The sequence below is a fragment of the Eucyclogobius newberryi genome, unplaced genomic scaffold (assembly GCF_026437365.1).
Source record: "Eucyclogobius newberryi isolate DKJ021-1_F unplaced genomic scaffold, fEucNew1.0.hap1 SCAF_15, whole genome shotgun sequence".
In the NCBI taxonomy this organism is placed as follows: Eukaryota; Metazoa; Chordata; class Actinopteri; order Gobiiformes; family Gobiidae; genus Eucyclogobius; species Eucyclogobius newberryi.
Genome location: NW_027315779.1, coordinates 22380634 through 22393210, shown reverse-complemented (window position 1 = coordinate 22393210; position 12577 = coordinate 22380634). Strand labels below are relative to the sequence as shown.

General features: G+C 40.3%; 1 protein-coding gene across 1 annotated transcript in view; it reads left to right on the top strand.

The window, feature by feature from the left end:
* The window catches only part of LOC140361147 (junctional adhesion molecule 3B-like), a 30503-nt gene extending 20215 nt beyond the window's left edge, over window positions 1-10288 (top strand). Inside the window, exons 2-9 of the mRNA XM_072446782.1 lie at window positions 4687-4755; window positions 4890-5003; window positions 5082-5234; window positions 5942-6144; window positions 6770-6869; window positions 7411-7540; window positions 7635-7689; window positions 7781-10288. Coding sequence (XP_072302883.1) covers window positions 4687-4755; window positions 4890-5003; window positions 5082-5234; window positions 5942-6144; window positions 6770-6869; window positions 7411-7540; window positions 7635-7689; window positions 7781-7816 — 860 coding nt within the window. The 3' untranslated portion in view covers window positions 7817-10288. The remainder of the gene's footprint in view (window positions 1-4686; window positions 4756-4889; window positions 5004-5081; window positions 5235-5941; window positions 6145-6769; window positions 6870-7410; window positions 7541-7634; window positions 7690-7780) is intronic.
* The last annotated feature ends 2289 nt before the right edge of the window (window positions 10289-12577 follow it).

The following is a 12577-nucleotide window of genomic DNA, read 5'->3' as shown; positions in this document are numbered from 1 at the left end:
TTGATCATTTGATTGCCGTTTCACCTTCTGTATTGTTGTTCCCATCCCTCATTCACCTGCAGTATATTTGAAGTAAGAATGGCAGTTATGTAGGCCGTGCTTTTCATGTAACATTAGCTCTGCCACTTGGGTGCACGGTGGCAAAGGCGGATAGCGCTCTTGCCTCCCAAGAAGGAGGGTTCTCCGGCTTCCCCCCACCATCCAAAGACATGCATTTGTTAGGTAAAATTGGTGACTCTAAATTGGCCCTAGTGAATGAATGTGAGAGTGAACTGTCTGTAATGTCTATGTCTCTGTGTTGGCCCTGCGACAAGTTGGCCACTGTCCAGGGTGTACCCCGCCTAAGGCCCGAAGTCACTGGGATAGGCTCCAGTCACCCGCGACCCCGAAAGGGAACAAGCGGTAGAAAATGGATGGATGGATGGATAGCTCTGCCATCAATAAGCTCTAAGCATGCGTTCATACAGTATGTGTCCACGTGTGTTCGGATGCACATGCTCGTTCGGACCTCCAGCATCGCCTGTGGTGGTCCTCCTCTCTCATACTTACAACTGATAATGAAACTCCCCCTCCCACATGAATTTCTAATGTAGGCTAGTCATTTTAAAGTGTTAAAATATATCCATCATGGGAGGACATGACCTTGCTGATGTCCGTTGATGTAATGGTCACAGGGGATGGTCATTTATGTTGAAGGCCGTGGTGCACCAGGGAGGATCGTTAAGTGAAATTGTGAATAAATACATTGATATTAAAACAGAGCTAAATTGCCGGTGGTGATGGGTACTCAGCGGTGCAGCTACATGAAGCTCAGGCAGTGCATTAAGGAACAGCAACTGGTGGATAAGAAAAAGTAGATTTTTGCACTTTGATGTGGGGGCGTGGGAATATTCTCCACAGGCGGCACGTGAAGGCCCCCCATGGGGAACAGCTCGCGGTTTCCTAATTGAACCTTTCTATTTATGATATCGCCTCACCTCTTTGGATTTGCAGAGGAGGCAGTGCAGGAAACAAGCGGCTTCCCAGGAGGCCCAACAGAAAAGTAGGAGGGATTCATTACACAGCACCAGGCATCAAGAAATTTCCAGCTCCTGTGGGCTTTTTGTATTATTCAGTGCTGTAAAACCTGAGGGGTTTACGAGGGCATTACACCAAGATTACAAAGAGCACCCTGATGCCCAATGTGGGGGCGGAACGAAAGATAAAGGGGAAAAAAAAGGTGCAGATTTGACTTGTTCTTGCGGTTCTGTCCATCCATTGAGAAGAGTACAAGAACAAAGTAGAGGCTAAAAAACATGAACTAGGTCACCGAGCAGCCACTGTTTAATGCTAATTGTTGACATAACGCGTTTGCAATGTTTTCCTCACCTGGGACCAAACAGAACAATAGATGAATATATCTGAGGAGAAAATTGCTACGTTATTGAGAGACCACTGATTATATTTTGCAGCGTTGGAAAACACATGCTTTTGTACTAACCTCTTTATGCCCCCTACCGTGCTGCACTGAAATCAAAATCACAATGCTAATCTTAAATAGAAACTTATTTGAGAGGATAACAATGCAATGCTAAATATTATTTTGTTTGGGGGGAAAAAAACAAAAAAAAACAACAACAGCGTGATCTGGGAAACACCATAGTTTCAACATTACTACAATTATTCACATTCACAAGACGACAATTTGGCAAAATTTTGACTTGGGGAATGTTTTTTACTTATTTTGTACTGGCTATAATAGAGGAATTTCCCATAAATGTTCGGCTGAAAAACAAGAAATGTGACAGGATGAACCTGTATGACCAGGGAAGGATGTGTCAGAGATGGAAACAGCAGTCTCAAAACACCTACTCAGCACTTCCCCCATCATCAGATTTGTTAGCGACCTGTCCAGCGTTATGTCAAATGTTCACACCAAAAAACGATGCAGCGCTTGCAGAGTTGCGAACATTATGTGAATATTTATGAGGCTATTGGATTCCTAATGAAGAGGGGAGTCCCATAAATCCCAGGTCCTACGTGGTGCTCGACTTGAGCTCTTTAAATCCCCATGGAGTTCTTTCCTGTTTGCTGTTTATCGTCTCAGAGTATTACGGAGATGATCGTTTTTGAGTGGGGCCTTCTCAGCCGTTTCCATTTCAGACCTCTCAAGCTTTTTTCCTCGTACGTCAAGCGCACTTAGTCAGATTATCCGTGCTAATAATTTAAGAAAGACCTATATACAGAGAGTTAACGCCATTGACCCTAGCAGACCAGACATGAAACTGAATAATGCATCAAACTCAAATTCACAATGCTATATTAATCACTCCAAATAATTTACCGCCAGACAAAGATTCTATTTCAACACAGGACATCCTGATATTTTGGACCCTTCACATACTTGGCCTGGTTACAGCTGGTATTTGGTAGTTCGGTACATGAGGTTCATTTGAAACATAACTCCCGAAGTTAGCAATGACTTGTCTATCAAACACTAGCTTTGTCGCTACGTTTATAGCTGTACAGACACGCTGCACATAACTGCCATCGTGCAAAGCTTGAATGTAAAATAGATCCACTTTCCATGGCACTTTATCAAAAAACGTCCTACATACAGCTGCAAAGTGAAAGTCAAAACTGTGTTCTTCTCTCAGAAATGTGCACTTTTGTTTGTAGCAGTGGAAGGCGGCAGCAACGGGAAATCGAGAGCAGGATTCAGCTGAATGGGTTTTGTTTTGATTGTCACGTTTCTTAAGAAAGTGCGGTCCCTCTTTTTTCTTGCTCTCTGAAAAAGTTCTTCCTGTGCATCTGTGTTCGAAAAGTAAACCTAGGCTGGTCCTCAAGGGAGAGAAACGAAGCAGGACGGTTTGTTGAAATTGGCTCCAGAAACTTAAACAAGTGAAGTTTTAGTATCCTAATACCACTTTTATTGTAGATTCAACTTCCGTCTGAAGCCAAGGTCATCTCTGGAGTAGCACCATAACACTTGTCTTAATACATGACTTATTTAGTAGGGCTATTGATGCTAAAGGGAGCATACTTAAAGACACATCCGTCATCCAAAGGGCTATCTCACCGAACGTAATCATCAAAATTGCATATGTGGTTTCATGTAATATAGATAGCCGTGAACATGTGGGCGTGCAAGTGTTAACAGCTGATCCCGGATAGTGTTAGAACAGTGCACAAAACGACGTGGGTGTTATTGTCAAGCTAAAGTGCGACCTACTTTTGACCTCTGCGTAGCATAATTACCGACAGGAGTGGCTAAAAACAAGCTGTTGTCTTGTCATGATCTCCAGAAACGGCCGTGGGCTAATCAGCTTAGCCTGTCTGTCTGTGGGAGCAGGTGACCCAAGACGCTGCTCGACAGTTGGCGGAGGTCGGACTGCTAGTCTCCAAAAGAATAAAACTCTACTAATTAGCTCCAAACAACACCTACACATTTTTTTTACACACTACTTTAATCCACGTCGTAATCCTCTGAGTAAAGGCACTTCCTTATTCGGTAGCAGATTTGAAACCCTTCTATATTTGGTTCCGTGCTATTAGTATTAGGCTACAAGTGAATTATTATGTGAAGTATTTTATTGTCAAAAGTAACTCATTAGTAGTACAAGTATCGATGCTAAAAAAAAAGACTGGACAAAAGTTGATCTTTCCTCAACACTTTTAGAATTATTTCAAGCTTTATTAGAACAAGTATAAGGCTACACAAAGAAAGTACAGTTATTTTATGTTGAAAATTATGCTCTATTTTCTATTAACATTTCTGAAAATGGTATCGAGCCTTTTCATTAGTGTCCTTATATCACTAGTATTTAATAAACATTATTATGAGCACTATTATATGGTATGAATTACGTAAAACCGTTTAGACTGAATTAATAACTCCTGTTTGAGATAGAAACAATTCCATCTTGTTTTATATCACTTTACTTCCTTTATAATTGGTCTGTTCTTCCGACTGTAGAAGTGAGCGGCGTCTCGTCAGCATCCAGCTATAGAACAGCAAAGTTTGAGGAAGACGCAACTAAATAACACTTTATTCTGGGATGGCTTTGTATATGTATAGTCACCGCACTAATTTAAGTGTGCACGCTCTAACATTCATGTGGAAATGACTTTGCGTTCTTCACGTTGACCATGGGCTGTAGGGATGATTCAGCAGTGCCCCCTCCCAAGGCTCTATCCCCCTTCTCCCACATACCAACACCCATCTTTCTGGGGTGCTCTTGCAACATTAGTCCCACATGGACTCAAGCACGAGGCCCAGAGACAGAGACAGCCAGGGGAGAGAGAGAGTGCTTGAACTCCTGGCATGGCGAGCTTGCCCTGAAAAGGCCACATGCCTCCCTGCGCAATTATGCACTGTGCATAGAAACAGCTCTCCCCCACCCTTCACACATACACACACAATGCTTTGACCAACTAAAAATGGAAGACGGATGATTGCTGAACAAGGGCAAAGTGCAGCAGATTGCTCACATTATTCGGCTAATGTAGGATGACGTGACACTGGGGCATTTTGACGGAAAAATTCTGTGTTTTCTAATTGACTTTGTGAAATATTGAATTAGTGATGAGTTACGGACATGCCAAAGAACATAAGTGGGTGTCTACTAATAGTGTTGTGTCATAGCATGAGATTTTTATTAAAACATAATATTAAATTTGCATTGCCTTTTCTGTCTGTCTTTGCAGGCTATTTCAACGTGTTAGCGGTAGTTCTAAGAACGAACAACGAATCCCCCTGGACCGACGAATTTGACAGTAAGTGCTAATAACCAAATGGCCTTATATTTTAAATGTCAAATCATACTGCTTCTATGCAGGCTCCTGACCTGATATCAAACACGCCTCTTCACATCCACCCAGAACTAATTTGCTGCTTCTTTGTCCTGCAGAAATCGAATTATCTTGTTTGATTGAGTCCATTTCAACACTAAATCCCAGGATAGAATGGAAGAAGATCAAGAACGAAGGCCCCAGTTACGTGTACTTTGACAAGAAAGTATCAGGTAAAGCAAATTAATGTCAATAAATGTCAATCTTTCACGTTTTGAAGATTCTATCAATGACACATGCTTGTCTTGCAGGGGAATTGGAGAACAGAGCAGTTATTAGAGAACCAGCCACATTAGTGATCACCAATGCAACCAGGTTGGATACGGCAAAATACCGATGTGAAGTGACTGCTCCTGACGACCTGAAGTCCTTTGATGAGATTGTGATTGACCTTACTGTAAGAGGTACGGTTGGCCCTAAAATGATGAAATATCCATTCTATGTAAATATACTTGAGAACATCAAATATACTAGAGGATATCACAGAAAAAGAGACGCAGTAAAAATACGTTGGAATGAATTGACTCACTGTGTTATAATCATATAGGAGTTTTCAGGAGCAGCAAACCATGACATATTGTACTTTTGGTAGCGCAGAACAGAACATTCACATCGAGATAACTGAGCTCTAAATTGATTTTTATGACACTTGTCTAGAAGACTTCCTCTTTTGAAAATGCTGTTTAATCTTTTCACAAATACCCGTTCCCGAGCTGAAACACTTCCTCTGTGAGTCTATGGATGCTGTAAGCTGAAACCACATTGTAGGTCGCTGCCACCCTGTGGCGTACAGTACATGTGAGGATGTGGCTCAGACCTACCCAGCTGCAAAGACGTGTTCAGGGCTATAAGAGGAGCGCTCCGAAACTTGTCTCTGGTATTGCCAATCTAAAGAAAGCCCACTGCGTGTTTTAGTCTTTGGCACGGTCTGAAAACTATGAACCCTTCTAACCAGAACTGTCAGTCCAGTGAAAGAGAAAGGGTCGGACTGACATTGTTACATGAGAGCGTCATTAGCCCAGCAGCGATGACACGCTAATGTTTCCCAATGACTGCATGGACGTCACAGAGATATTCACATATTATTACTAATGTTCTATTTGCTCCTCAGTGAAACCTGTAATGCCCAAATGCAGTGTCCCAAAATCGGTGCCCGTTGGCAAGTCGGCTGAACTGAGCTGTTTGGAAGAAGAAGGTTTCCCCAAGTCTCAGTACCAGTGGTTCAAAAACAGGGAGGAGATCCCAGACGACCCCAAAGCCAGTCTCAAGTTCTTCAACTCCTCGTACACGCTCAATGTCGACTCAGGAACGATGGTCAGTAACATGTGTTGGAGGGCATGCATGATGTGAGGGTGGGGCTGTGGGGATGGTGGTCTGGCGCCCAGGGGTGGGGACAGATATTTTGGGGAGACAGATGATGGTGCGAGATGGCTTAAGCCCACAAGGGGAATCTGCTGCACCCGTCTGCACATTCCTCAATTCCATGAATCCATCCTTCGACTCCTTGAATAGTCTTAAATGTAAAATAGTAAATTCCCTCTGGCCTAAGATGTTACACATCACACACTTGGAAGAGAGAAATCAGGTTTAGAGTTTAAACAGACAATGCAAATATAATAACTCAAAGATGATCTTTCTACTCCACTCTCTACGCCTCACGTTATTTTTAGGCGCTCCACGGAAAACATAGTTATCACTCCTCTTGGTTACTCCCATGAGGGAATATGATGCCAGCCACAGCCCATTGGAATGTGGCAAATTAATTTAAATCGTTGGCCTGATTTTCTTCTTCGTTTTACTACCAAACAACACAAATCTATTCAAGATTATTCGTTACATCAATGACCAGTGCACATAGTGGATACATTCTGCGACATGTTTAGCATTAATAGTATTATTAATTATTTAAAAAAATAAATGTGTTCATATATCATTTCAGAATTTTATTGCAGTCAGAAAAGAAGATGCAGGTGAATACTTTTGCAGAGCAAAGAATGATGCCGGTTATGCAGAGTGTCCAGCTCAAACGATGGAAGTCTGTAAGTACTTTACTAAAACTAGAGTCAAAATACAGAACTTTGTTTAAACTGATATGGTCATGTTAGTAGAATAAAAATAATACTACTAAAATGTGTAGGTATCTGTACTTTACTTTCCAGTACTGTTAAGGGCAGCTGTCCTTACGTTCTACTCTACTACATACAACTGAATTGAGTAGAAAGTAGAAAGTAGAAAGTACACGTTCATGGTGACATTCTGTCTTAAAGTTTTGGGTTGAAGCCCCAACTTTGAGCAAACACAAATAAATGTAAATCCATTTAACTTAAAACGTTATGAAATGGATTCAAATTGCTACTGTTGAACAAAGATCAGCTAAATTATTGACTAAAATCACCAAATTAAAAGCTCGAACACTTCTCAAAAGTGTGTTTTTACCCTTTTTTAAATGGGTAATTCAAAAATGTTTCTTGTATGTGACTATTTCTTGGAACATGTATCAGTACTTTCACTTAAGCAACATCACTGACTACTTCCTCCATCAGTGGTTCACGTCCATGTTTATGTTCCGTCCCGTTTCAGATGACATTGATATTTTGGGCATTATCCTGGGCGTGTTAGTGGTGGTGGTGGTGCTCCTGTGCATAACAGTCGGAATCTGCTGTGCATACAAAAAAGGCTATTTCTCTGGTGAGAAACAGCCTGGAAACAAGTAAGACTTTTTGTTTCATACTTTATTACCAAACTTTTTAACAAACACTTTGAAGTAACTGACTTAACATGTGATTTTTTTATGTATCATTCAGTTACAAAGTCCCATCAAAAGGAGACGGCGTGGACTATGTCAGGACAGACGATGAGGTAAATCTCTCTAAATCTCTCAGTACAATTGTGAAGTTTCTATATGTTAGTTCCATGTCATCTTATTCTGTGATTGCCATTGTTTTCACAGGGCGATTTCCGACACAAGTCCTCGTTTGTGATTTGAAAAGGGAGAAGTGAATCAGGGCAATGTGCCGAGCGAGAGACATGACAAGTGCGAGCGGCGGACGGAGCCGACACACTTCATGCTGCCGGCGCCGCGGAAACACAACCACTCAAGTTTGCCGAAGGTGACCAGATTTCACGGGACAACGACAAAGAAGAAGCTGAACAGGAAAATGGGGACTGTTTTATTTGTTATCATTTTAAGTTAAGTTTTTTTTTTTCTTTGCATGTTTTTCAATGGTTCTACAATAATCTGCCAAGTTTGAAAAAGGACAACTCAACCTATCATTTCTACTTTTGCCGTTTGTGTAACATTTCTTTTCTACTGTTGAAAATTTGTCAGACTATTTTTGATGGAATATATTTTAAAATGCCTATAGATAAAGGTTTACTTTTTTAAATATTTGTAAATTACTAACATGTGTTTTACTTTTTTTCTTTTGGTTGTAGGTAAAATGTGTTACACTTTAACCACTTTGGTGAGGATTTACACTTTTGTCATGGATTTAAAGAAAGGTTCGCCAAATGAAATGGGACTTGTATTAGCATATCAAGACGCGGTTCTTGATGGGCGGTCTTACATATAGTATTACATATAATTTCTGAGCCGGGTGGGAGACGCCCGGTTCCATGGCGCGAGAGACTTCCATGTCAATGTTTGTAGATAGTCTTAGTACGAGGCTTTGATGAGTGCCAGTCAAATGCTGTGAAACACTGTACACAATGAGTGCTGCGTTTTCTTGATTTACGCAAGTGTCCTTCTTTGCTTGCTGTTGATCTTGTATATATTGAAGTTACTGTCCAGAAGAATAGAGTTGTGCTGGTATACATAATGTTCAGTATTACACTCGTGAGATATTAATACAGGGTTTGGAAGTTAACCCTCCAGATCAGAGTATTTCTAGAGTCTGGACTCTTCATTCAAAATGTTTGAATCGTGCGTTTTATTTCAAAGGGCAAAGGTTTCGTAGACGATTTTAAACTCCAGCCTCAAAGGGTCAGCGCAGCAAACGAACACTGTGAGATACACGGTCTCTGTTCCTCAATGGATAGAGCATTTACCCCAGAATTAGTACAGGTCTGGATGCTATTGACACATAGATACAGCTTTAGTCCCAACAAGGGTAAGGATACTGCCAAACTACTGCAGGTGCCCACCGAACTGAACTTATATTTATTTTCTACTTTTAAAAGTTTAAAAGCTGGTTGTTTTGTTGTCTGTTTACATGCATTTGCTTTCACTTGCTTATACTAAATCTAGCGTAGCTTTCTTTTAGTGTTGTGGTTTGACTGAAGCTTCTAATGCCCTCATTCCTCCAGGCAAACCAACAGTTTCCAATAAGCTGGTGTGAATTTAGAAGACAGCTGCATATAGCGGGGTCTGGAGGGTTAACACTTGTACTGATTGTATATAGACTTTCTTTGAAGATTATGTAAACTTGTGAGAAATTGTACAATTTTGTGTTTTGAGGCGAAATGAAACTCTTTCCATTTGACTGAATAGAGGAGGGAACATTTTAGATTTTACAATGGCGGTCACGACAAAAAATCTGTGATGACCTTTCGAAGGCTGGTAAGGTTGAAATGTCGCCCGACGTCAGCGGTGGTAGAGACGATCTGCCCAACATTTGCACATAGGAAGTTTTACACAAAGCAGTTTTACTCAGACAGAACCAAGCGTTGTATTCAAAAGTGCTAAAAATGTGTGTGTGTTTTGGAGAGTAAAAATACAAGTCACGTCGCATTATTTGCCCTTTCAATTGTCCAAATCTCGTTCCTCTTAAGTGCCTTCTGCCTCGGATTTATCATCGACCATATTTTCCTGCGGTTCCCTCCCCATATGTATAAAAGGCTCCTAGTTTGCATTAATCTAAACCACAAGCTCGGCGTTTGAGAGGAATGATGTCACCGCAAGCTTCCACTTCCCTCCTTTACATATCTGCAAACTTGTAAATAATTGTTTTTCATAGATTTGACCATGTAGACATATTTAAGTCGTAGAGGTTTATTAGTGCCTAAACATAGTGGGGGATATTTTTGGTAAAGACACATAGCACTATTAGGCATAAAGGTGTACACGAACACGGCAGGCAAGCCTTAATGTCTGGTTCATAAAAATAAGACAAATGATGATAAATAGTGCAGATTTATGAACCAGAATTGAAGCTTGTTTGTGTTTTTCCTCATTCACTCCAGCAGCGTGTTTGCAATTGAGCGTGATACAGCAGCGGTGGTGATGGAGTGCTTCACAGCCCTAGTTTAAATACAAACAAAAGAAGTGATAAATAGTTTCTGGTGTGGATTGTTGCTCTGCGAGGAGTGCACAGCTGAGATAATACGCCACTGCTTTTTTAACGAGAGATTTTCTGAACCAAACTCACAGTAGAATGTCTGTTTAGGGCCTTTTTTAAAAAAAAATGGTTAATTCTTGAATCATTCTCTTTGTGATTAATAAAGTTCACTTCTAATCTAATCTAATCTTCTTTCTTGTTTTTCCAGGTAGAAAAAACATAAAAGGTATAAATACAGGTCCAACAGTTATTGTAATTAGTTACTCGCTAAGCCCATCTCTGCCAGCACAGCGCCAAATGGCTACACACAACCAGTGGTAGCACTTTTTAAGAAATTACCTTTTACTTGGTTTACTTGCTTATCTGGGGCAAATATCATTGAAAATACACCACCTCAATAGCATACTTATCAAGATGTTCCTCCAGCTTTTATGAGGGCTGCCAGTTCAATTACTTTGCGAGTTCAAATATGTATTGTTTCTTCCCCCCCCCATCTTTTTCTTTGATCTGTTATATCTCACATGATCCTCTCTGTCAAATCTTCCTGGAGTACTAGGGCGTTCCACTAATCTCCAAAATCCTTTTCTCCATTATAGTCCATCAAATTTCCCACTGGCAGCATCTTCGCTCATCTCAAGCCATAATCTATTACAGGAGTTTAAGCCATTTCAAGGCACAAAACAGCTTTCTTGTTGCCTTGTGGTCAGCGTGCCAACTGGCAGCGAGCTCCTGGATAAAGAGCCTTATAATCAGGCAGCGCTGCAGGGAGAATTTATAGTAGTGTGCGGCAGTGCCACCGAACACTTTTATTGAATTATTAGAAAAATCAATTAAAGCATGAGGCTTGATTCCGCCAAACTCGGAGAGCGAAGTGTGTTTTTTTTCTAATTAAGGGGATTGCATATCGGGGAAACGGTCTCAGATTATTATGAGGGAAATGTTTGTAATTTAACACTCATTAAATTTACCGTCACAGCACAAGGTTTAAAGGGCTGACTCATTATAGCTCCTGCGGCTGCCCTTTTAGGCCTGCATTGTGTTACACGTCTGTCAGAAGGCAAATGAAGAAAGTTACTGAAGGGGAATAACTGTACTCTGTAAGTGTTACTTCTAAACAATAATCATTAAGCCAAAGTAAGAGCCTTTATATTGCTGTAGTACACGTTCATTTTGTGTGCAAACATCATAACTTCAATGATCATATAACTGCTAAAGGGTTCTTAGTATAACTGTTTACCGTATACATATTATTATATTAAAATGGTATTAATTGATTAATTTGATTTGATTTCAAAACATACAAGCTTGTAATTACTTCTGTGATTAAGCTCTGCGTTCAGCTTTTCCGTGACAGTCCTGGTCACAAGTATGGTGAAGTTTAATGCCATGCTGTGGGACATTCAAAAAAAGCAATAACATTTCCCCGGAGACAAGAAGGTAGCAGACCCTCCACCAGAAATGTTCTATAGTACACATTTAAGAATCAATCTGGTAGCAGGGATTATGCTTGTACTTGAGTACATTTTAAGCCATGTAACTGTACTTTTACTACACATTTTCAGTACTCTTTCCATCACTGCCAGATACTAACCGATATTAAAACCGATATTTGAACAAATACAGACACTGAAACGAGTTGGTGTAATCCCTCATGTGTGCACAAGAAGTCAAAAATAGTGTAGTAGAAGTAGTGAAGCAAATGGGAGCCAATCTTATCTGACAGACGGATGTAGCCTGTTTAGAAAATATCACAGAACAAAGTGATGAACTGACAGTGTCTCACATGAGCCGGGTACAGCAGCCTGCCATCCTCTCCACAGGTTAGGCCACTTTTGGACAATCCCCCATAACTTGACTGGATGAATAAAATAATAATAATAAACTTTTCTTATCAATCAGCGATGCCCTAGCTCTTTTAGTCATACATTTGCTATCATCTGAAAAAGCTTGGGCATTGTAATACTGTATTTACTTAGTGTGAGCTATTGTAAAATCTTTCATAACGAGATATTAGAAAAATATATCAGGCGATTACAATGAAGAAACAAAAAGAACATTGCTATTAAATTGAATCTATGTCCTGTAGTGGTTACGCAGCTCCCTCTTGTGGTCTAAAACTGAACTCACATTTGACAAGTGAATTATTTTACACGTTTTAGAAATAATATTTGTTTTAATTAAAGGCTCAAAACATCATAAAATCATATTAACGTGATACAATTTGATAAATATGAGTATCTATCTGATCTACCTCTAGATAAGTGGAACCAGGAGGTGGAAATAACTTCCCTTTTTGAGTTGATCAAACATACATACAAGTCACACCCTAAACTGTATAAACCATGAAAGATGTGCGTATTTACGTGCACATTTCAGTTTAAAGAAAGTTGAAACATATTCTGGATTATACTTCCACGCGTCTGATCTGATCCTGCTTTTGATTCACATGACTCCCCCGCGCATGCGCAGTC